The sequence below is a fragment of the Amphiura filiformis genome, chromosome 16 (assembly GCF_039555335.1).
Source record: "Amphiura filiformis chromosome 16, Afil_fr2py, whole genome shotgun sequence".
Taxonomy (NCBI): domain Eukaryota; kingdom Metazoa; phylum Echinodermata; class Ophiuroidea; order Amphilepidida; family Amphiuridae; genus Amphiura; species Amphiura filiformis.
In genome coordinates this window covers 2,778,650-2,805,754 of record NC_092643.1, presented here as the reverse complement: position 1 = coordinate 2,805,754, position 27,105 = coordinate 2,778,650, and the positions used below count along the sequence as shown (strand labels likewise).

Here is a 27,105-nt window from a genome sequence, read left to right as displayed (position 1 = left end):
AAACCGCGGTTTTTTCCACCTGCGGCAAAAACCTGCGAACCCTGTTCAATGCATTGAATTGAAATGAAAGAATAAAAACATTTCGATTCAATTCACTGATTGAAATGAAAAATGGCCGAAATCAAATTCTATTCCTATTCCAATGCAGTGAAATAACACTACTCATGATGACATTTGGCTGTAGATGCACTATATTTTTCAGGGATGTTACCATCTTCAAAGGAAAAAAATAGACTGCCCAATCCGATTTTTTTCTCATTGAAGGGCAACACAACAATTTATTTTTTATGGCCTTAGGAATAACATTAAAATATTTGTGTAAAACATTGAAAACACAGGGTGTATAAGAATTTGTCAACAAATTTGATAAGAGCAGGGATCATTAGTGAAGTTCAGCATAGTCCTTATATACCAGATCTGTAAGATCTCTTGAAACTTGATATGTTACAGACCCTATAAAGTCATTTTTCCATTAAACAAACCAGAATAAATGTAGTAGAAATGGAAATATCACAGACCTTAATTTTGGTACAGGCTACAAGGATATCATTGCCATTAATACACCTGTTCGAATCATGCCTAATTTTCCTAGCATGATTGTTCTGCATAAATAATAGATTGATATTTAAAGCAAGTTGCTCCACTCAGGAACATTAAGTTTAAGGGATTTACACAAAGGTTATGTTGTGTTGAAGAAACATCTTTATTATTACCAAAATCTGATATTCTTCATGTAATCTGATATTTCAAATCAGAGCTAATGCATGCATGTGTTTTACTCTGCAAAGCTGAGTGGCTCATGTTCTAAACCACACCTGGCAGACAACGAATAAACCATCTTTCCTCTTAACAAAATAAAATGACAAAATATTTGAAAAAAAATACACAATTATTGTTCAACAACTGCTTAGTTGTCATTTTCACAATTTTGCATGTTCTTAGAAAGACTCAGTGTCCGACTCAATGTGTGAAAAAATACTTTTCCTTTTAATTTTGCGGCTATCGAATATGGTTTCATGGCAGACATGTTGAGGTAGAAAATGACCTACTCCTCCAAAGCAGACATGTTTGTTTTGAAGAGAGGAAGTTGCTATGAAAAAGAATTGTTTTCCCCAGCAAGTAATATATAGCTAAACTGGCTATGCATGTACGGTCTAACCATCTGTGCAAGGACAGTGACAGCTGTGGCCAAAGAGAAAAGCTGCTTCCTTCAATTAATAACCTTCAAACCTAAATCTCCAAAAGAGACAAAACCCCTGGACAAAAATGGTTCAAGCGTATCACTGGTTTAAAGCATTTTTTTTTTCAATAATTGACTGATACCATGCAATCATCTTTTACATTTTTTTCAGGCGGCAGATGACATGATAGAGAGAGACGTGAAAACTGCTCAGCCGTATGGCACTTTCCACACAATCGGAACACGGAAGTAAATCGGGACTGAATTTCGCAGCTGCCGTGATCACTGAGTGATCGGAGCCTAACCAACACAGCGAATTTAAAACCGTCAGAGTGACTCTCACCCAGTAATAATCAAATTTTACAGTATTTAATTAATTTGAAGGTTAGTTTTGTGGGGTTCATTATCGAACCCCAAAGGTTTTAGCTTGTATTAATATTATTTATTAACATATAGGCCTACTTGTTTGTGATATTTTAAGTGTTTTTAAATTTCAAAATAATCCCATTCAATTACACAGCTGACAAAGGAAATTTACTGAATTTAGAGAATGCACAGCGTTCACCACCTGCATATTTTGTGACATTATACAGGTTTGTCTGACACAAGCAAACACACCCCTATCTTGAGTTCACATCAGTTCAAGTGTGTCATTCTACGAATTTCCAAGATAACATGAATGCATTTGTCCATTCAAGTTCTAATTATAGAGGCTCATCACCAGTGATCGAATTTAGGAAAAATAAATGGTTGTCCCACGGACAACCAGATTACAATTTCTGGTTGTCCGTCTAAGTTTTTGGTTGTCCGTAGGCCTACAAATGTGACTTTTTGCTAGATTTATGGTTGTCCGGCGGACAACCGAATCAGTATTTTTGGTTGTCCGGCGACTTTTTTAGTTGTCCCGGGCAACCGGACAACCAAAATTTCGAACCCTGCTCATCACTCTTTGGACAGAGGTCAGCCACAAAAGCAGGTGGGATACCTTCTATCAGGCCTGAGAGTGTGTCTTTGAAAAAATATCTGTTTTTGGTGAATGGAGAGAGTGAAGCGACCAGAGTCTCGCCCCTCATGGCCGGGAGATCCAGGGTTTTAGATCTATCAGAGGGTAAAAATTGGGTTTCTGAGGCACAATTTTGTGGGTTTTTTTCCCTATATGGCCAGTGCATCTAAACTCAAGCTAAATCCTGTAGCCAAATGTTGTAAGGACACTCAAAAATCCAAAAACATAAAGAACTTTAAAAAAAAAATTCTTTTTTTACAATTTTTTTTTACAATTTCCTAAAATATCAGGAAACCCGATTTAAATCAGGAAAATAACAGGCCCTACCTTCTATACAAATAAATTGATGTGTATAACTATTTTAATGGCCAATAGTCATTCTTTTATAGATATAGTCATTCTTATACTATATAGGCCTACCATTTGCTGACTTTCCCCCATTTCTTTCTCTCTTTCTCTCTCTCTCTCAGCCCCTCTCCACCCTTCCTTCTTTCTATCAGTCTTTTTCTCAAAATAATAAATAAAATGTATAATTTTTTACTGCTGAGTTTCCTTTTAAGTCATATTTATGAAAGCGAAAGCCTTCAAAATCTCTTCATAACATATTGACTGTTTGATGTAAGAGTGTAATTGCTTCTGTTAGGCTGTATAAAATTAATGTTTTGGTTCTTGTCCAGATGATTTCCATAAAATTGATGAGGGAGGGAGTTTTTTTTCAATGTAAAATTAGCATTGTTAGTAGTTTTTGGTCTTTTCCAACAGTGCTCGAGGAAAGGAGGAGGTCCTTTTTTTAATGTGAGTTCGAAGGGATAAACCCCTTAGAGTACTACAGAAAGTCTTGTAAGTGATCCATGTTCTCTCTAATAAACTTACATTTTATATGTATGAAGTTTTCCTAAAGTATTCCAAAGTCTAACAAGTTTTGAAAAATCTGAAAAAAAATCGGACAAATCCCAGAAATTGAGGCGGGAGTGGATGAGAACCAAAACATTAATTTTATACGACCTTAATGTGTATGATCCTTCTTGCATTGATCTATCAATGAGACAATGTTCAAGTGTCTAGATGGCAAAATCATAATAATAATGCAAGAGAAATTTCTAGTAAAACAATATGTATCCAGAGAAGATATCTTTAATACCCTTCCCAGAATCCTTTGCAACATGATGCATTACCTCACTACATCAAATAACACTTCCAATTACTTTGTACATGTTCCTTTTGTTTTCATGTTGAGAATTGACTGGTTAAACATGGGTCACTAGTCAAAAAATAAACATATTTTGAAAGATCTGGATGTGCTCTGTTCATTGAGGTACTTTTTGTCACTATCAAGTATCAACCCATGTTGCATTTATATCAAAATCAGTACAGAAAATTGAAATGGAAGAAATGCATAATGGGAAGTGTCAGATATCTTTCTGTGTACAATATGTATCATCCCAAAATATAAATTTATAAAATCACATTTCCAAATGATCTAAAAATGTGTTGAAATTCTGGGAGGTCACAGGCAAATGATTGACAAACATCCTTTCTGGCTATAACCACAGAGACATACCAACATTTCACCCATGACAAAGCTGCCTGTAGTTCCACAGAAATGAAGACACTTCAATTGCATCACATGCAGCCAGTGGCATTAATCTTGTGGCTAACCACCACCAACCACAAGTGCCTTTTCTGTTCAAAATTAAAGCAAAATATGTCTATTTTTACCTCTGGGTAGCCAAATTGAGTGTCCCTAGGTTTACTTATGACCAGTCATGTGCATGGCTTCAGTTACACAAAACATAAACCAGCCAAGTCATCCAAGCTTCTTGTGGGAGGAGATGTACCGAACATTGCATTTCAGGCAAAGCTGTTTCAAGCTCCATACAAGATTATGATGATATGTTACTCGATACAATTCCTCACTTAAGTCACAGACATGTTTCTCCATTTGTTTACAAAGAGCAATTTTAAAGGAGTATTTTGTAATTGTAGCATCCTCTCTTTATGGTATGTTGTAGACTAGCAGATATCCGCAAAAAAGCTTATTCCAAAAGTTTGCGGCAGTTAATTTTGATTTTGCGTAAACTTGCGTGATATGCATGATTAAGTATATTAGTAAATTGCTCCATGCGGATATACCCTGCTGTTGTTCTGTTGACAGAACGCATACAAATTTGACAATATTTTTATTAAATGACTGAATATAATTATGTAGCCAGAGGTTTCTGGTGGTATAAAAAATCTCAACTTTTTTTTTCAGAAAAGTGGGAGGATGAGACTGTGGATCACAAAATGCCCCTTTAAGATCCAATATTACTCTCACCCAAAGACCCGCCCATGAACTCCAGATTCTTATTTTTCCATTTTTAATTCTAGTGGTATAAAAATCTCAACTTTTTTTCTTCAGAAAAGTGGGAGGATGAGACTGTTGATCACAAAATGACCCTTTGAGATCCAATATTACTCTCACCCAAAGCGCCCCCCCCCCATGAACTCAAGATTCTTATTTTTCCATTTTTAATTCTAGTGGTATAAAAATCTCAACTTTTTTTCTTCAGAAAAGTGGGAGGATGAGACTGTGGATCACAAAATGACCCTTTGAGATCCAATATTACTCTCACCCAAAGACCCCCCATGAATACTCTTCCTATTTTTCCATTTTTAAATGATGTCACCCAAAACACTCCTCTCCTAGATATTTCAAGTACAATGTGTAATACTTGGCCCAGGCAGAACACTTCGCACGCTTGTACTTTTTTTAGCTCTGCCCAAATGTACAAGCACCTTAATTTAACATGTTTGGTACTTTTTGCCAGCTTGCACCAAAAGACCTGTAATTACTACCAGTCATTTTTGCTTCTTGGTTAGAAGATTCTTGGGTAACAACAACTCAAAAGGTCAGTGACACAAAGATGTAACTCCATTTTGGCCATTCTGAGAAAAATGAGTTTAAAGATAATGGTCCACATTGACTATGTTTCACTGGCCATTGATTTCAATGGGGTGCTTAATGGAGTTACTTCAATTTGTTTCTTGGAAAGCACTCATGTTTCTGAAAATTTTGATATTAAAATCTCATTTTCGCAAAATATGGAGTTACGTCTTTGTGTCACTGCCCCCTCGAACTATAGTCCAGTTAGATTCCTTGAGAGAGTAGCGTCTGCGTGTGATACACCGACTATCTATAGCGGCACATCTGTAAGTGCTTTGATGAGTTGAAATATTAACCTTGGTTAGGAGGAAACTAACCTGGAATAAGATGATACTCACTACTAAGTTAGTACACTTCTTATCCAACATTTACTATGATCAGCTCGTATTTTTTTTTATAGGCAAGAATTAATCGGTTTTTGTTACTGCACACATCAATAAAGTCCAAACTTATGCTCACATAAATTAACAAAAGCGTACATCAATCACGCTATACGCAAAGTGTATTTCGCTTAGGTGCTGTACCCAATTGTGTGTACGCAATTCTAAATCAATCCACAATGTTACGAGTCCTGCCTATTACAAGCTGATCATAGTATACACTGGTTTTGTTCAGAAAAAGCTTTTTCCATCATAACCACGGAGATGTTATAAAACCTTTTAATCTGAAGGATACTATTTACAGAAATTTAGTAATCCTATACCTTGATTAGACAAATACAAACCTGAGTTAGGATACTACAAACCTGAGTTAGGATACTACTAACCTGAGTTAGGATACTAGTTTACTACTAACCTGAGTTAGGATATATCTCCTATTAACATTAGGTAATTGGACTAGACTAGCATTAATATAGTCACTGATGCCTCCTTGTAGCTTCACTCTAGTGTGGTCATCTGCACAAAGAAAAACAACACCACAAGAAATTAGCAAATGAAAAAGAAATCTGAACTGGTAACTTACACATTGTACTTATTATATTGTTGTTTTATATAATAGGCTAATGAAAGTTTCCTGTCGGTCTCTCGCATGACTTTATTATTTTGACCGAAATTTACATGAAAAAGTCAATTATCTGAAAATTGAGATGGAAATAATTACAAATGTCAAAATGTCAGCAGATTGTCTTAGTTGTAGCAGTACAGGATGTAGTCAATAATGAAACTTTAAGGATTCCTCATGTTCCTGTTGACTACCAAAACTGCAAATGATTTGTAATTATTTCCATCTCAATTTTTTTAATCAAAACAAACCCAAATATATCAACCTGTTGCAAAATGTCTGTAAAGATGATCTTTTTAAAGATCATCTTTACGTATACATTTTTAATGCTTACAAGCATTAAGGTAATACACTATTTTAAAGTGTTGCGATTTGGTAGTTCACAACATCTTGCGAATGGTAATGAGTTTTGGCAAAAATTGCATTGCTCATTTCCTTGCGAGCGTGTAGAAGAATTCAAATATCACATAAATAATTTTGTAGGTCCTGTGGTTCTTGAGTTATGTTGTAAAGAGGGCTGAAACAACAACACTTTTGTAAAATGTACATAACTCATTAACAACAATAAATTAAGCAAGTTTTCAAATTATATAATTTGTAGAATGAACTTTTGCAAAACATCAATGTGTTATTTGTCAATAATTTATTGATCTAGAGAATGAAAATCGATTTTGTTGGTTGCTTCGACCAACAACACCTCATCTACCCTTAATCTAACTCTCTTTCTGTTTTTTGCCTAATGGAAAGGAAGGAAGGAAGGAAGGAAGGAAGGAAGGAATTAAGGAAGGATATGAGGGATGGAGAAAGGAAGGAAGGAAGGAAGAAAGATGAAGAGACAATTTGTTTTCACCTGTGTAGTTTTTAACCAATAACCCTTCCAATTAGCCAGCCATGAGTGTTAACACTGCCCAGACAGTGATTTTGTGTATTATAATGTATCAGATTCATTCCAATAAGCGCTTCAGGAGCTTTACAAAGTCATTTTGGGTGGGCGCTTATTTTTTACCTGGTTTACCCAGTTTTTTCGTAATGGCCGTAACCGGCCGTTTATTAGAGACAAATTTACCTACATTGTAAAGGGGTCCTGAGACGTTCTAGTAGCTTTTCTGATGCAGTAATTGTATTGCAAGTTTACACAGGACTTCAAATCCTCAAGCTAAATGTATTTTACTTTTTTTTTATCTTTAACCTCAAAGAGGTGAGGCAAATTGCCTTTATTTCTTTGTTCTTATCTCTTTTCATATTATCATACAATATTTTTGATTTGGGATTTCATATTCAATACATCATGTTATCATTTTACAGGCCTATACATATTGGCCTATATGTATTATTATCATACAATATTTTTTGATTGGGATTTCATGTTCAATACATTATGTTATCATTTTACAGGCCTCTACATATTGGGCCTACATGTATTATTATCATACAATCTTTTTGATTGGGATTTCATGTTCAATAATCTTACAGGCCTATATTGGGCCTACATGTATTATTATCATACAATATTTTTTGATTGGGATTTCATGTTCAATACATCATGTTATCATCTTACATAATGGGCATACAATATTTTTGATTGGGATTACATGTTCAATACATCTTATTATCATTTTACAGGTCTCTACATATTAGAACCTCATAGTTTAAGACCAGATTACATAACATTCCAGTACACTTTACCGTACTCCCAACCATTTGAATCAATGTCGATTCTTAACTTTCTTTTCGTGTTTGAAATTATTTGGTCAATGTTTTTAATTTCTTGAATAAATAAACTCGAAATTGGAATGATTTTTTTCGTATCATTATATATGATTTTTGATTTATATATTGAATAAGCGCCTAAAATAATCAAAATATTTGATAAATTGTATTCAGATTTGTCAATATGCCATCCACAAATAACTTTTTCTAAACATATATTAAACACGCTAATATTTTGAATGTGGCATATAAAGGCTGAAAATTGCTTCCAAAACAATTTATTTTTTGAACATGTTATAAAGAAATGTTCATAGTTGTCAGTACAATTACAAAAGTCACAAATATCAATGTCATTAAGTTTCCATTTGTGGAGATTTCTTCTACATGGAATGAGATTATAAAGAACATTGAATTGAAAATGCCCTAATTTATTAATCAGTCTATTTCGGATTTTAAATAAAAGATTTTATTCCACGGCTTGTCTACAACTTTTAATTGTTTATCCCAGTATTGGATGCAAACTGGTTTCTCGAAACATGTACTTAAAATATTATATATTTCTTTTGTTTTGAGTAAGGAAATATGTTTAACTTTCTTGTTTTTTAACTCAACTAATGAACTGGGAATTCTCTCACAAGAATGTAACCTTTTTTCCTTAATTTGTAACTTCCAAGTTCTTGGGATTGCCTCAATTATTTTGTGAAGGTTAAATATATTCATAGGGCTTACAACCATTCGTGATAACTCTTTTAAATTTAGAAATCTATCTTCTACTATAATATCTTTCAAATAAATAATACCGGCATTAATCCACTCTTTGAATAATAATATTTTACCTTTACATTTCACATGGCTATTTCCCCACAAAATTGTGCTTGTATTAACATTAGAATCTTTCATCTTGTTTCCCTGCATATAATACCAAGCTTCCAATACATCTTTGTAGAAAAGTGGAAAATCCTTGTACACCATGTTTTTTACATCAGCACTCTTACAATTAAATTCAAGTATTAACGATAGCCCACCAAGTGGTTCAAACCAGTATTTCGATATTCTTTTCCAAATCGCATTGTCATTTCCATCTAACATTCTAGATACCCATTTTATTTTAAGTGCCTGTACTTGATGTTCAAGATTGATCATTTTCATCCCACCTTGCTCCATGTAACCAGTAATAGTTTTTCTCTTTACTTTTTCTGTACTTGAACCCCAAAGGAAGGTAAATATGTGTTTATTAACAGTTTTAAAAACGTAATCAGGGACATGTATACAACTAGCATAACAATATTTGTGAAATACCTACTGATTTAATAATATTGACTTTACCGTAATATGTCAACTTTCTGGCTTTCCAACAATTCAGTAATTTTTCTAATTTTTTCATTTTTGGTTCCCAATTGAGTTCCTCGATTTTTTTTTTTTTTTTTTACCAAAATATATTCCAAGGCATTTTACTGGATCTTCCGTCCATTTGATCTCTTTATTTAAACCAGGTGGTTTGTTTTTGCCTAGCCATATAGCTTCTGTTTTTTCCTTGTTCATTATTACACCAGATACAGAACTAAATCTTTCTATTTCTTTAATGACATTGTTTGCAGAAACCATGTCATTAACAAAAACCGTAGTGTCGTCAGCTAACTGGACAATTTTAATTTGCAATTCAAGATCATTATTAAATGTGACACCTTTTATATTATCGTTATTTCTAATGCATGTTGACATATATTCAGCAGCCATAATAAATAACAAAGCTGAAAGAGGACATCCTTGACGAATACCTCTGTATAGTTTAAACGACTTTGATAGCCACCCATTCATAGAAATGCAACTATTTATATTGGCATATATGGTTTTAACCCAGTTTGAAAATTGTACCCCAAAACCAAACTTTTTAAGACACGTTAACAAGAAGTTAATTTCTAACGAATCGAAAGCTTTTTGAAAATCAATAAAGAGAACAGCACTTTCATTATCCATTTCATTACAATATTCAATAACATCTTCAATCATTCTTATGTTTTGACCAATAAATCTACCCTTAACATAACCACATTGATCAACACTAATTATTTTGTTCAGGACATTTTGAACACGTGATGCCAATACTTTAGTACATATTTTATAGTCATAATTTAACAGAGATATTGGACGAAAATTATCTAAATTATTTTTATCACCCTTTTTGTAAAGTAAATTGATTATCCCCCTTCTTTGAGAAAAAGACATTTCACCATTGTCAAAACCTTCATTTAATGAATCAGTTACCATTTCTTTAATATCCTCCCAGAAACACTTGTAGAATTCTGAAGTTAAACCGTCACTTCCAGGAGACCGGTTTATTTTCAACTGTTGGACAGCTTTTGTACACTCATTTACAGTTATCATACCTTCACATATATCTGATTCTACATTTGTCAATGTTTCTACGAATATTATTGACATACTGAGTCAATATCTTCATCTTTAATTTCCTTTGACTTATACAAATTACTGTAATATTCTACTGTTTCATTGAGTATATCATCTATATTCGTAATACTTTTACCATTTTTTCGACTTAAGCTCCGTAATTGAATTTTTGACTACTTTATGTTTTTCTAGGCCCATAAAGTATTTTGAATTGGTTTCACCCTCTTCATACCATTTTACTCTAGCTCTAATAATTGCCCCTTTTGTAATTTCTTTATATCTTTTTTCTATTTTTGCTTTGGCTTCAATATATTCATTTTTGTATAAATTAGCATCTTTGTCCATTTTATTTTGAATAGTTGAACATCTTTTTCTAAGTTTTCCAAAAGATTGCTTTTACATTTGGACTTTTTCTTACAATAATCAATAGTGAAATCTCTTATTTTTCTTTTACACAACTCCCATATTAGTTGTTTGGACAATTGCTGTCGTTCACCGTCCTTCTGGCATTTACTTATTACCTGTCTTAGATCTTGTTTGTAATTTTGGTCTTCAGTGAGTGATGAATTGAATTTCCAGTAACCAGGACCTGATTTTATTGTTTTAATTTTCAATTTCAATGAAATTGCGTTATGATCTGATTTTATGGAGGGTCTAATATCAGTTTTCTCAACATATTCTTGTAATCTTGTAGAAATTAACCAATTAGTCCCAAACAAAAATGTTTGGTAGACTCATAACCGGTGCGATCTTACCTTTCCGATGTTGATTAAGATACTTCTTGCATCGATCCCGAGATGCGGAAAAACCAATAGTCATTTTGTCCCACATAAATGAATAAATAACAAAAACCCCGATCCCCGGTGGACTCACCCAAAAGGTGACGCCACACCATATGATAAATCCCTTATCCGACTTGGGATCCCCTACTCGGACCAAACTTGTAGGGGTGGCGGGGTCGGGATAATCAACATCGGAAAGGTAAGATCGCACCGGTTATGAGTCTACCAAACATTTTGTTTGGGACTAGACTCAGTACCGGTCGATCTTACCGCTTCGATGTTGATTAAGATACTTCTTGCATCAACATCTGAAAGATCGATCTAGCAAGTAACCGACGGATGGAGGTACAAGATTGGTCAGCATCTGATCAGGGATCGGGAGCGGGGAACGATGGTTTTCGCGAGGTCAGAAATATTTTCCCCAACGGTCGGGAAACAAAAAGACCACGCGATCACAGACATAAACCTCCTTACTTAATAAGTTTGGTGGTTAAGAATAGCGACACTGGTTCTTACCATGCTGAGTATTCTGTATAGTCTGAAAACCTGGTACCCGTACACCACCGTATTATGATCGCCGAACAATGTCCCGGTAAACCTCCCGCCCGCCTCTGATTACTAACGTAAGCGGAAGTATCGTGAGAGAAGGGCGAAGGTGGCTTCCGGGACACCGCCTGCTAGATCTCCCCACGGGACAACCGAACGGTATACCCAAGATGATGAGATAGCTCGTGTCGAGTGGGTCGTGGGACGCGAAACCTTCGCGATCCCCGGACCCCACCAACACCTGGACCAGCCATTGCGACAGCGGCTGGACCGAAAGGCTCTGTAAGGGTGATGAATGCGGTCGTGAGTCCTCGCAAGGCTTGTGTTCGGAAGAAATAGTGCTGTAGCGCCTTATCGGACACCCCAGCCTATCTTTGGCTTCAGCGAACCTTGCCCAACCCTGGGGATTGGAGAGGGACGAATGTCGGTATGCACCGCGCCGTTCGTAATCACGAGAACAGAGCGCCGAAACAGTGTCGCTCCAGTGTTTGTGAACACGGAAGCTAACCTCGAGACCGTGTGCAACTCAGCACCGCCGTCCGAAGCCAACGCCAAACCGGAAAGCCATCTTGAGAGTTACGATTTAAGCGCCGCTTTTGACGGAAGGTCAAAAGGTGACCCTTAAAGTAATCTAAGACTGTGTTGGGATCCCTTAAGAGGATCACTTTCCTTTTTGGTAGACACTCGTTGAACATACCGTCGAGGCGTAGACTAATAAGGTAACCATCGGCTATGATAGTTGACCCGTCTCGAAACCTCGGTGAATGGAGAGGACAGCTGACTTATAGCTGGCCCCAGTGGCCCGCTGAAGTCTTGCTTGGAACTTTTCTGTCAGAAACTCCGGAACTAGCAGCACAGAGGCTCTAGCGGGAGAGCTATTTGTCTCATTGCACCAAGCGTAGTATGGAGCCAGACTCTGGCTATACGCACGGAGGGTAGACTTCCGTCTAGCCCGGCGATGAGAAAAACAGCTTCTGATGAAAAGTATCCCTCCGCTGCGTGTTCCTGGTAAGGGCCATGCAGCTAACTGCAGGTGCTCTAGTGATAGACTGGTACCTCCGCTCCGGCATCCGGAGTAGATCTGGTACTGGGAGTGCCAGCGGCCTTGCCGCTAGCAGAATGACAATGCAGTCTTCCCACCCGAGCTTGGCCACCACCCTCATGAGGAGTGAGGTCGGAGGGACTGCATAAGCTGTCATCCCTCCCCAGTCTCACGGACAGAGCGCCCACGGTGAATGCTTGGGGTCCGCGACCCTTGAGCAGTACACCGGCAGTGGATGATTGCGATGAGATGCGAACAGATCTTTCGAGGGGTGGTACATCCCCTTGAAGATCGTCTGAGCGACCTGCGGAGCAAGGGACCATTCTGCTGGTCCCGACACCCTTCCTCGTGACAGATTGTGCGCGAGGATGCTGGTGACGCCCGCGATGTGTATCGCTCTCATCGTAATCTGCCTGAACTTGCACCACCCTATCAGGTGTCGTGCATGCAGGCTCAATCGTGGTGGCCCGGAGTCCCCTTGCCTGTTGGGGTAGGCTACCACGGTTGTGTTATCCGTCAGGACAACGGTATGTGATTCCACGATCACCTCCTCGTAAGCGAGGGAGGTTGATGTGAAACTCTGTCTCTATGGCCCCCATAGGCCCGAGACGGAGTCTCCGTGGATGTGGACCCCCAGCTCCGTTTTGACGCTATGGTCGTCACTACGTGACATACCGGGGGTGCAGGAAACCTGACACCCTGGGTCAAATTGGGCTGATGGGTCCACCACCAGAGTTCCTCTCGCGCGATCTCCGACAACGGAACCGCGAGGGAGATTGGGTGACGACTGGGCCTGCAAGCAGGCTAGAAGGTGTAGTTGGGTAAGCCTAACGAGAAACGGCAGTACAGTACGAGGTCTACCATACTGGCCATTAGGCCTACCACCTTCATCCATGCCACAGCGGGTTTTGCCCGAGACTCGCCAAGAGTCAGGCACACCGCACCATGTTAAATCACCCGCCGGGTGAGAGCACCGCGAACCCCTCCGTGAGGGTGATCTGGGCCCCTACAAATAGTGGTGTCTGCGTCGGGACCACGCTGGACTTTTTGAGCTGATCAAAAATCCAGGGTCCCGCACCCCACGGACTATCAACCCCATGAGACCCGTAGTCTTCAGTGGAGTGCGTCCGTATATGAGCCAAACGTCCAGGTAGCAACTGATGTTGACACCCCTGTGCTTCAGGTACGCTGCCACCGCTCTGACCAAGAGTGTTAAACACCCTGGGAGAGATGGACAGGCGGATGGCGGTATCAAAACTGGTAATTTTGATCCTGTACCTAGAAGCGCAGATGCCTCCGATCTTGAGAGGCGATTGGCATATGCAGATAGGCGTCCGAGAGATCTAGCGATGCTGTTCCCATGCCCCTAATGGAGCAGGCTAGCACCGAGGCGAGAGTCCCCATTCTGAACCTCTTGGGCCTGAAGAACGTGTTCAACAGCCTGCGGTTCCGGATGGGGCTCCCGTCGCCGGTCTTCCTTGGAGCCAATGGCTCCAAGATCACCCGAAGAACGGGGGGTAGACCGGGACAATCGCCCGCTGCGTGAGAAGCTGTGTGATCCCTGTCAGTAGTGTCCGACGCTGGGGGCCGTCTGACGGCACTACTGTGGACCTCTGAAATGTGCAGATGAATGTGGGGAGACTGGGTTGCCAGTCTGTAACCCCCACTCACCACTGACCATACCCAGGCGCTCAAAGAGATGGTTTCCCACCTCTGGGTGAAAGCCATAAGCGGTCGTCCACTGGGAGATCCCCTGTGGAAAAACCGCTGAGCCCCCAGGAATGCTCTGCCTAGCTTCCCTTGGAAGAGCGCTTGCTCTTCTTCGGGCTTGCCAGCTGTTCCTGTGCTACCCTTGCGCCTCCCAGAAATGGGTGCTGCAGAGGTAGTGGGCTCGGGTACTGTTGGTGGTGCACGGCCTGCTGAAGTCGGAGCTCCTACCCATGGTAAGGGCAGTTTCCGACCTCTTCAGAGTGCTCCCGTTGGTAGCTTCTTTGCACGGTCCTCCACCGTAGCGCAGAAGCATCCACAGAGAAAAAGGACCCTGCCTTTCCATCGCGTCGAGCGATTGGAGTGGCAGGCCCCACCCCCCCGGCGCTGAGTGGACACCCTATGGGCTAGGCCCATGGAGCTCTCGTTGAGGCTAGCTGTTAGCACCGCTAATAGGCTCACCTCGCGGAAGAGCTCAGATGTTGTCTGAGCGTGATACGCTTGCGACATCTGGGTCCCTCTCGGATCCCCTCAGGTAGGTCCGTGGTCCTCCGCGTTACACGCAGAGGAAGCGTGCAAGCGCGCGGCGCCATAGCTCTACTGAGCTCGACAGCCCCACGATATCTACCCGTGAGGTTTGCCGGGAATGAGAGTGCAGGCGTCCCCTGTGAGGAAGCAGCAGCTGAGCATCCTACTGAAAGGATCCCCTGGTCCTCCTCCATGGACTCCCCTTAGGGGTGTCCGGAGGAAGATCAGTGCTGTTGCTCCCCTCGCGGGGCAGCGGGGGAAGGAGACTGTAGTGATGTCACTACCGGACTCAGCTTCCGACTCCTTCCCCTCGCCCACAGTATCCGTATCATGCTCCGATGATGACGGTAACTGAGGACGGGCATCTGAAAGCGGGTAAGAAGGCATAACCACTGTGTGGCTCGCCGACTACCTGCCAGCAGAAGAGGGAGTACTCCCGCAAGACCCTGAGGTATCCGCCATGGCACCACTGGGTCCGCGTGCTCTCGCAGCCGTCGTCCTAGCGCTAGCAGCACGGGGCCTACCCTGATCAAGATCTGGGTTAGCCCCATGCCGGCTGGCCTGGTCAACCGCTGATGTTGGTACTGCGTGGCCATCGCTAGGCGACACTTGCCACGGTGCTAGGCCGTGGAAGAAACACCCTGCGGCGGGTACCACGGGGCATACCCCGCCGGCAGCTGACCCTGAAAGGATCCGCCACCCGGGTAACCCCATGGTACTGCAGTACCAGCACCGCCTCCCCCTTGTTGCCACAGAGACTGTGGCGACTAAAGCCATGGTGCTGCGGTACCGGTGCGGTATCAGCGTGGGTACCCGTGAGGGTTCCCAACTGTGGACCGCTGTACCCTCGCCACACTGCGTTCCCTGTTTGGGGGATCAAGCTGTGTGCTGGCGTGGTACCGGGCGCGGTACTAGCGTAGGTGCCCGTGAGGGCTCCGGCTGTGTACCACTGTACCCATGCCTCACTGCGTTCCCCGCAAGGGAGGATCAAGCCGTGTATGGGTACCCGCTATACCGGCTGTCCCTTGGCTAGAGGGAGATTGCCTAGTACCCCGGGTCGCCGAGCGCGCATCCCCCCGATCAATCACCTCGCCCCCTGAATAGGCAGCGCCAATCAATGGAGCTATGCCCTGTTGATTTGACAGTGATCGATCAAGAGAGGGTAATTGACCCATTGACGGTAATGGATCACCCACGCTCCGCTGGCTCTCGAGGACATAAGTGGGTTGTTGATCAGCTAGGCTGTTCAAGCTACTCACTGTACCCTCTAGAGCTTCGCCCAAGGTCGCTGTGTGTGGCGGACCACTCACGGCAGCTATGGGCGGGTGCATAGCGGCTACCACTGAAGTCAAGCCGTAGCTCGTCTTTGTAGCTGCCACCGAATGCACCTGGGTCGCTGTCCCGTGAGAGACTGCGAGCCCAACCCCTGAATAATCGCCAGCCAGTCCCTGTGGACAGCCAGCAGCTATTCTAGGGCCCAGGGTATCACTTTCGGCGGTCCCGCCATGGAACGCTGCCGTGTGACAACCCCAGTTGGTTCTGCTAAGACTACACCCACAGCGTTAGCAGCGGTATCGTCTCTGCTGAACCCATGCATGCTAGGGTTCAACCCAGGCAAGCCCGGGTACCCTTGCATGCTGCCCGTCGCTGGCTACTACTGTGGCTGTTTGAGCCCGTAGACATGCCTGCAACAGACGGGTGTCCTCCTGCTAAAACCCGTGAGGATTTTCGCTAGAGGGCTGGTATCCTCCTGCTACAAAACCCGCTAGGGTTTTCGCTGGTGGTTACCGCTCTGCTGCCTGCTACTTTGCTCCGGACGTATAGTCAGTGCTTTCGCTGGCTGCTGAGCCTTTGGGCCAGCGCTTAGCAGTCCCGAAGGAACCGCCTGCTTGTCCGGGGACCGGAGCCCCTTAAGCAGACCTGCCATGACCCATAGGGGCTGTCACAGCAGAATCTACCGTGTCGACTGGTATCCTCCTGCTGCAAAACCCGCTAGGGTTTTCGCTGGTGGTTACCGCTCTGCTGCCTGCTACTTTGCTCCGACGTATAGTCAGTGCTTTCGCTGGCTGCTGAGCCTTTGGACGCGCTTAGCAGTCCCGAAGGAACCGCCTGCTTGTCCGGGACCGGAGCCCCTTAAGCAGACCTGCCATGACCCATAGGGGCTGTCACAGCAGAATCCACCGTATCGACCTTACCAGTGCCCTTGGTAGATTTCTTCTTCGTCTTATGGCGATGACGGAGCCTATCCCAATCGTCAAGCTGGAACTCGGAGAGTCCTAAGCAAAAGAAAGACATCTAGAAGATCGTGAGCACTCCCTGTGGGTGAAACAGAGCGGGAGTGGGTCCCGCTCCGTCACCAGGGAAGGGCAAGCCCGACAGGGCCGAGGCGGCGAGGAGAAAGGGAGGGGGCACTACCCCCCAACACGCGACTCAAGCCCAGAAAGCAAACCTGAGCACGGAGGCTGGTCGCTAACGTTAGTGGTAAAGTAAGGACTGGCTAACTTTATTACTAAAATGTCAGACGGTCCCTACCAATCCCCACCGTATGAATATCTGATTAACTCGTCTTTATTGGACGGTAATGAAGACATAACGATAGAGTAATCACCCTAACATAGCAACAATAACCTACCGTACATGAAATACAATGTGTATGTACAAACATCTATTGTAACTTACAGGCTGCAATGGTTGTTTTACGTGGGAAACAAAATGAATGGCGTCAACGAGCGGCCATTTTGAATTGCTCGTGTGTCCCGTATACAAACGGAGGCACGATATGTAGCTAAGTTTTGGATCGTTTTTTGTCACTTTTTCGCCAGAAAATGCCGTCAAAACTATCCTCAGCCGAACAATACCGGTTTGGTTTTACCTAAGGTGTGAAACTACAACCGTATATCTCGCCTTTGGTCGAGAAATTGATACACAGTGCTATGAACAATCGATAGGCACGCGTCTGTGTCAGTCGGAGACCAAGGAGGATAAGGGACGATCATATGGTGTGACGTCACCTTTTGGGTGAGTCCACCGGGGATCGGGGTTTTGTTATTTATTCATTTATGTGGGACAAAATGACTATTGGTTTTTCCGCATCTCGGGATCGATGCAAGAAGTATCTTAATCAACATCGGAAACGGTAAGATCGACCGGTGTACTGAGTCAATCTAATCTTGAAGCTATACCTAGTGATAACTGACGCCAGGTAAATTGCCTTTTTTCAGGCCATATTTTTCTCCATATATCCAAAAGCTTCAAACGCTTAATCATTTTTTGCAAGTATTTACATTGTTCATAGTTTCCTTTGACACCTTTAGTATCTGTAATTTTATTTTGAACGCAATTAAAAGCGCCTCCTACAATCAAAGCATATTTTGCATGTCTTCTAATCCAGTGAAATGTCTTTTTGAAAAACATATCTTTATACATCTTTTTTGTTGGCGCATACAAATTAACCAGTGTGAATTTCTTATTTTCTATAGACATATTAACTAAAATTCTTCTACCATCATCTGTTACACATATTTTTTCTATTGTAATATCAAGCTTACTTTTATATAGTATTGTAACACCTTTGCTTCTATTGGTTCCAAAAGAACTGATTATTTCCATGTTCCATTCTTTGGATATAATATTTTCCAAGTTTTTATCAAGATATGTTTCCTGAAGGAAGCAAATATCGGTATCTTGATTTTTAACCAATTATATAAAATGTTACGTTTTTTCTTTATTTCAGTAACCCCTTACATTTAGGGATACAAAGTGTACGTAATTTCTATTCATAGGTATTAGAGTTTATTCACATTTGATCAACATTACATCTTTTAACACAACTACTTTCTTCTTCCTTTTGATCTTGATCCTCTGTTCCTTCTCTTTTGATGGTTACTTTTGCTTTTCTGCTTTCTCTTCTCTCCTATCTGGGTAGGCGACGGAGTCACTGCGCTCATACTTGTGTCTTCATATACAGATTCATCTGACTGCGAATCATCTGAAGAGTCAGACTCGTCTCTAATGCTAGGGTTCTTAGTAAACTCCAGTTTTCCAGCTCTTAGTTTTAAAAGTCCTTGTTGTTGCTTTGGACGAACTGACACGTTCTCTGCCGTCTTTAACACAGAAGGTGATAACTGTGTTTCTTGTTCTGATTCTGTTGGTGTAGGCGCTAATGTATACATCTGGTATATTGCATACTTTATCCGGGCAAGTTCCTTTTGCATGTCCCTCTTTGTGGCATATTGCACACTTTATTTCATTCTTACATGTGCCAACATAGTGTCCTTTTTGCAGACAATGACTACATGTCACATCGCTTGTCTTGGGTTGCCCCTGATGGTATAACTTGGCTTTGAAGCCGAGTATAGCAACATATCTGGGTAACGGTTCTTTAGGTTTCTTTATTTCTACTCTTCTATTCCCTGTTAAGCACTTGACTAGTTTACCTCCAACTCGCAATTGTTCTTTCTTACATTCTCCTCTGATTTCAGCTCCTACCATTCTCAAAGCACCGAGTATGCAACTGTCACTCACTGACAGAGGAACGTCACATACACGGACCGTCGTGGAATCTGGTTGTATTACGTATGGATTGTTTTCATGAATTGTAACGTTCTTACTTCTGATATTCAGACCCTCTGCCATCAGCTTGCATCTTGATGTTAAGTCACTGATATATAGACGCCATAAACTACCAATGCGTTGGACGCCTTCAATGTACTCTTGTCTGATTGATTTACTTATAGCTATGTACACCTCCTCATTTGTTAGATACTTGTTTTCTTTCCATTCAATGTCCGTAACCACGTCCCTATTCTTAAAGAACACTACCGGGTGATTATGCCGTGGTTCAGCGGGCCGTGTAACAGGCTGTGACCTTGTACCGCTTATGCGTTGGTTGATTCGCCATGTTAGCAGAACTAGCGTTTAAAGCCCCCGCGTAGCTGTCATTTTCCTCCATTCTGGCAGTTATTAGAGAATATTCTGCACAAAAATGTCTACCTTGATGATCACTATGATGTTAATATTCCTTCGGTTAAAGCTAATATCCAAATATATTTCGCTAAATACCAATAAAATACTGTAATTTTGCCACTGATTTCGCATACGTGCCTTAGCTTATGCTGTGACCTGTGACCTATGTATTTTACTGTATCAATGTCTATCAGTCACTTCAACATTAATTGGTACCCTTTAGCAAATTGAAAATACCCTGGGTTGGCGCTTATTGGGGTATGGGCGCTTATTGGAACGAATACGGTACATCAAATTATTGCGCAATTCCATCAGGTGGGATGTTTGGGCATGCAGTCGCCTTGTGCTGTTAGATTTTGTTGGATTTGGAGGATAAAAATATTCAAGGGAGTTTCAATGCTTCTTTCCACCATGTATCTCAAAAACTGATCCTAGCAACAAATTATTTGCCTTGCATTATGTTAAGAAAAACTGGGAAAATATGAAAATGTCAAATAATTTATGTGCTACCTAAGGGTGACTACATAGGAAGTCTGCTTTATTATGATTCACACTGGACTATTAACAAAATCATTTCCAACCTGCCAGAAAATATATAAATTGTCATTTCAAGATTTTGCTAATAAAAATAGCGGATTTCATGTGGATGTCTCTGGCATTATGTTGTGTTTGTTCAATGCTCCAGCAATACCTATATCAATAATATTTTTGCTTACTCTGTGGACAAGGCATTGTTATCACTTCTCTTGTGCTTGTAATTTAATATGCAAGGTGCTATTAGGTGGCTATCATTTTCTTCTGAAGAGGGGGGTCTCAAATTTACAAAAAGTTGGTGTCAATAAAATTGCAAACCCCCTATTTCAGCAAAAACAATTGTATGACCCCCCCCCTCACCTATACACCTTACCCCCTAAACAGGCTAAAATTGTATTGAAATCAGTCTTTTTGAATAAAATAAACATACTATCTGTGGTCATCTTGTGACTGCCAACATTTTGGCCATCAAAAATTTTATGACCCCCTATTTTTCTTTCCTAAATTTTATGACCCCACCCCCGTATATTTGGGACCCCCCTTCCGAAGAAAATGATAGCCCCCTTAAGTGAGGAGGACATTATGACTATAGATGTCCCAAAAACATTTTGTTACTTTTTAGGAAGATCAGACTTGCAACTTTGCCCCTAAATTTCACAAAATAAATCCCATAAAAATATTTGTCAACATTTACATATGTAGCAAAGAGTACACAAGAGGGGCTACTTTTCATGTGACACAATCAAGGGAAACGAGTCGGATGTCCCTAATATCGATATTAAGATATTGGCAAAGAAAGTGTTATAATTCTTTGGTTTTATATTGTTTACAGCAATTGATAAATTGACGTAACTTTGCAATGAAAAGTCATATCAACACCGGGTTTTCAGTTTCTGAAAGCTCTAAAATATCCTCTTAGAAACATAAATATGTAAAATTCATTCTAGACCAGGGTCGACATGTGACACATTCCCCTTGATCATATATTTTGAGCTCTATTTACAAATGTGGATTTGGTTGATTTCTATGTATGTGTACTGTACCCCCTCCCCCCAAAAATTAAACAACAATTAAAGGGGCATTTCGTGATCCACAGCCTCATCCCCCACTTTTCTCAAAAAAAGTTGAGATTTTTATATCACTGAAACCTCTGGCTACATAATGTTTATGTACAAAATATCTCTTGCAGATTAATTCGTTTAGCCAAGATATCGTGAAATTTGAATTTTGTTCTGGTGCACCAGAACGAAATTACAACGTATTGTCTATGGAGCAGTGTAATACACATAATCATGCATAACTCGCAACGCAATATCGGAATCAACTGAAATTTTGGGAATATGCTTTTTTCGTGGACATGTACTGAAAAATGTCATAAAAAGAGGATGCTAGGATCACGAAATACTCCTTTAACAAACAAACACACAAGAAATATCTGAAATTTTATCAATTTTATATTACAACATAATGACCTGCTCTCACAAAATGAGCTTAAAGTTGACAAAATAAATTCTTATTTTATACCCTTTAAAATCATAACATGTTAGGATTGCTCTTTACTTTGGTCTTCAAAATCAGTATTTCCTAGAGGATTTATTTTGTTTCTATTAAATTTTGTCATGTTTAATGGACTGTATCTTCTACAGTGGCCTGGCGACTATTAAAATGCTCATTTTGTGTGAGCAGGACAGACATGTACATGCAATTCAGTCCTAAACTCAGCAAATAATGATACTTTCAATTTTTGATAACATGTCTCAAACACATGTTCGAATTTTGAAGAGAAAATCCGTCAAAGAAACTTAATTAAATGGTAAAATCCCCCCTGGAGTCAGTGCCTCTTACTCTGATTACTCACTCACACCTAGTATAGACTTTGTATGATTTAGAGGATGACAGAGAAATTGTGGAATTATGAAGAAAACCTAGTGACAGGTGTAATCACTTTGATTCCAATTCTTATTATCAGCTGCAGGGAATATTGCGCCAGTATGGCTGAAAATTATGGCTTCCCATAGTGCTTTCTAAGAAATAGTGCTATTTTATAGAGCATGCATAGATCCTTGCTTTATATAACTATTCGCTGTAGAAGTGACATCATAATCGGATTAACTACCATAGCAATAGATGAATACAATTTTTGACTATATCGCCCTGCACTACAAGCAAGTTGCACTCATCACCAGTGTAATCATAGATTAAATACAATACCGCTCTTTTCAAAGATACTAATCTTTAGGTGCGAGTGATCAGCAATGGTTCAATGCAGGTACCGTGTGAATGTTGTAGTGCAGGGCAATATAGTCAAAAATTGTATTCATCTATTGCTATGGTAGCTTTATGTAACTTCTACACCAAATAGGATTTATTGTTCATGAATGAATGTAGCCCCAGTCTGTGATCCAACACACTTCTGTGACCCTCTCAAATTTGGCGAGCATGTAGCAAGAGTCAGGTCCACTTGACTCCTTCTCTAGATACGCGTATTCATTCCAATAAGTGCCCAGGGCGCTTTAAAAAGTCATTTCGGGTGGGCGCTTATTTTTTACCTCGGTTACCTAATTTCTTTCGTAAGGGACATTTAATAGAGACAAATTTACCTATGTTACAATAGGGTCCAGAGACCCCGGTGGGTTCAGTTTGTATTTAAAGGTAGGACGTATGACCGTTCCAGGATTTTAAAATGACCCCTATTTCACGGGGAATCGACGCATATACAGCAAGTTTATCCCCTATTTTGCCAGAAATCAAGGAAAATTTGCCCCAAATACCTCCCCTATTTTTATCATTTTGAGGACGATTTTCATTTCACCCTTATCACGAGGAATCGAGGACATTTTTCCGAAATAAATACCCCTATTTTTACCATTTTAAGGACGCTTTTGAATTTTCCCCCCTATTTCACGGGGAAATGAGGACAATAACGAAAACTGTAGCGGTAAAACGCGGACGAAAGTCCTAGAAATACACCCTTTTTTTCATATCAAGGACAATTTTGCTCCAAAACACCCCTAATTTGGACAATCGCGAACAATTTTGTCCTCGAAAATTCCGCGGACATTTCTTGAAAAGTACCCCTAATTGGAACCATCATGCGTACACATTGTCAGTGAAGACTGAACCCACCGGGCCAGAGACATACTAGTAGCTTTTCTGTTGCAGTAAATGTATTGCAAGTTTACACAGGACTTCAAATCCTCAACCTATTTCACTGTATCAATGTCTATCAGTCACTTCAACATTCTTAGTCAGTGGGAGTGGTCTAGTTCGTAGACACATTTCTGATTGGACAATCGCATGATTTCGTGTGCCGTCTATCAGGCCGTAGACGCGACCCACGCCATCATGCATCTTGATAATGCGTAACACGCTTGTAGAGGTGCGAGTATGTGTTGCGCTGTATGCGTAGACTAGTGCGGAATACGCGAACGCGCTAGCAGTACACGCAACAGAATACATGAAGTTGTAAACAAGTTTCGTTCATTTTATAATGAGGGAGTTTTTATGACGGTAACTTAGTTTTTGTTTAAAAAATTGTTTACAGTTATTAAAATAATATTTAACTGATTAAGAATGAGAATAAGCGATAGAATTTTTTTTTGCCTATCCTCTACCTATGATGAGGCGACAGGCAGGTCCAATATTTTTATCGTAGTGGATACGGCTGCGCCGGCATCCACTACTCAAAATATTGGACCTGCCTGTCAAATCTATCACACGGTAAAGGATAGGCAAAATAAAAATTCCTATCGTTTATTCTCTAATTATTGGTACCCTTTAGCAAATTGAACATACCCTGGGTGGGCGCTTATTGGGGTATGGGCGCTTATTGGAAACAATACGGTAGTAAGTGTCACTGCGACAGAGCCCAAAAGCAGTGCTACTAACAAAGTGAATGTTTGGGCCCAGGGATAAATAAATTTTAGCGACAAAAAATCCTGAAAATAAATAATTCTCTTTTAAAATCTGTCAAAATTACAAATGACTAGCGGATGCTCCGCGCGGGCCTCCGCTAGTTGAGTTAACGGGAGCGATTACTAAAACGAGAAGAATTGCTGAACAGATTATATGATGATAGAGACTATTTATAGGCACATGGCCTTATTTAGTAGGCCTAATCACGTTATCCCATCCCGTATACCATAAACCGTACCCGTGTGCAAGTTGGCTATGCGCACCCGCGTGCGAGTCACGTGCGCGGACGGTACGCCGACCCGCTAACAACGGAGCGATTTCTGCTAGCAAGTGGACGCGTTGGTTGGCATAGCCCGTAAACAAACAGCCGCTAGGGGGGTCTATAAATTTGCCCGAAAAAATCACTTTTTTACTGATTTTGAGGCCAATACTTGACCGTTTTCAACAAAATAAACTTTAAACACATTGTCGTATATTCCTCGATCTCCCGTGTGAATTTGGCGACATTTGGATTGAAACTGACGGAGCTGGTTCGTCGACATACACACCCACAAACACACAACATTCCCCTATTTATAGTAAGATGCGCTGGTAATAAAGAGACCCTGCCACAAAGCAATCTGGGAAGGCTAGATTTTCTACTACGTCTTAGAAATATCAAATCTAAGAAATCTTAGAAATAGACTAAGTGGATCGCCCACATCTCTCGGATTGCCGGAATTTCTTGCTTGTTTCACTTGTGCATTTGCTTAATTTTTTTTCTTTATGACATTGTCTGTCCTCTACATTTGTAGCTCAACAACCTTTGGCTCAATCTAACATCAGGCCCAAATAAAAATCAGTAGTTGTTCATAAGTTGAATGTTTTTGTTTTTTTAGTTCAATTTGAAAGTGGGTATTCTACCATAAATTTCAAAATTCATATCGTATCAATTCTTTCAATTTAAAAACAAATTTATAAATGTCCTTGGAGGAGGAGTTGGAAGGAACAGTCTCGGACGTTAGCCGGATAGGTTGTCTCACTGAAATAGGCTGTCTGAAATAAATTTGGTGTCTAAAAAATAATGTTTCTTTGTACAGTTGGATTCACCATAACATGTACTTTCTCTACAATACCTCCAGTCCCAAACATTGGGGGTTTTAAAGGTCAATTTTTTTAAAACCTAAAATTAGTTCCAGGATGTTGAGATTTTAAATCTAGCAGTATTTTGTAATTTCTGCCTGTTTAGAACCGATCAAAGTATAAAACTTTTGTTGCAGGTTTGACGCACACTACTTGACCACGGTTACTATGCCAATCACAGCCCACTCCATACTCAATTTAGGATGATATGCTAAGGCTTGTAACAATTTGTTTAAAAGTAATAATCAGTTCAGGAGCACTGCAATAACCCATCACATGTATCAAAACTCAAGTTTTTTAGAAAATTGAGATTTTTGATTTCTTTAAAAAGTTAAAGAAAGTTCTACTTTTACTGCTTTAGAATGACACTTCCCACATGTTTGATGTTGGACGTAGAGAATTGATTTTACGTGACAAATAGACCCTATGCAACTTACATTATATTTTGTCATGATGTTAGATAGAGCATTGATTTTCAATTTATAGTATAATCTCTTATTATTTTCTCTATTTTGGTCATCATACAAATTTTCTTATGTTTTCTTTAAATATGGGTTCTGGCATGTGATATGTTTCAATGTGATGACATACTAAATTAGGCATGTCTATAGATGTACCTTTTTATCCATGTTTCTTTTTCCTTTCGGTATTATCATGTCCACTGGTCTCTGGTACGTAAATGTGTGGCTCTGCATTGTTTACGTGCGCATGGCCTAGTGCACATTACACACACAGGGCCGACACTATGCCTGTCAGTTATGATAACTTGGTTGGCAACAGATTTTAATAATAAGCACTTGAGGCAGTTCTCGAACCACGAATCTCGCTTGCTTTCGCGACCGCCTGCTTTCCCTGATTACTTTTGGTAGCAGAAGTAAATGAACCTGCAACAATCTACATGTACGGTGATTTTACCCTGAATTACCCCAAAATGACCTTGACATTTTTTGCCTCCCTATGGTGGTCATCCACACCAAATTTCATTAACCTGCAACAATCTATGATGATTTGACCCCAGATGACCCTGAATGACCCCAAAATGACCATGACATTTTTTGGTCTTGCTACCGTGGTCGTTCCCACCAAATTTCTCTTTACAGTCATTGTCAAACATGGAATCTTGCTGATAACCCAAGCAAAACAAAAGTTGTAATATTTTCTCATGGGAAGATCAGAAGAAAACCATTAGTCCACTAAATAAATGAGAACCTAATTGTTTGTAAGGACTATAATAAGGGGTAGTGTTTAATTAAATGAAAAAAAAAAGTATTTAAAAATAAGCCAGCCAGGTAAGACATGCTATATTTGCATTATTTACCAAGTTATTCAGACTTCACTTTCCAATTTGTGAAAACCACCCAAAATTGGACCTTGGCTTTGGACACATTAAAAATTGAGGTACTTGCAAGTCACTTACCGCATCCTGGTTGAATGATTAGCCATGCATTACAAATGTACATCAGGCTTCAGGAGCTACAATGTAGGGGCAAGTTGCCCCTGCTGAACCGGCAAAGGCCACTTGCTTCCCATGTAATTCACAACCAGGGGTAAATAGGGGCAATTTTTTATTGAATTACCCCAGATTATATTATTGCAAATTCTCCAGAACAGTATTCATTGTTGCTCTGTATTTCCACCAGGCTGATGTTAAATTGCCCCTGATCCAAGAAAAAGACACAAGAACCAAGGGTAATTTTCAATTAAGAAACAAGTCCCCCCCAGTTCTGAGAATCA

The 27,105-nt window shown here is 40.5% G+C and overlaps 1 protein-coding gene across 3 annotated transcripts in view; it reads right to left on the bottom strand.

Annotated features, from left to right (window-relative positions):
* Positions 1–27,105, bottom strand: part of LOC140135419 (tyrosine-protein phosphatase non-receptor type 1-like) — an 82,537-nt gene that overhangs the window by 35,170 nt on the left and 20,262 nt on the right. For all 3 annotated transcript variants that reach the window (XM_072156912.1, XM_072156910.1, XM_072156911.1), the window contains exon 3: positions 5,905–6,005. In XM_072156912.1, the coding sequence (XP_072013013.1) occupies positions 5,905–6,005 (101 nt within the window). The remainder of the gene's footprint in view (positions 1–5,904; positions 6,006–27,105) is intronic.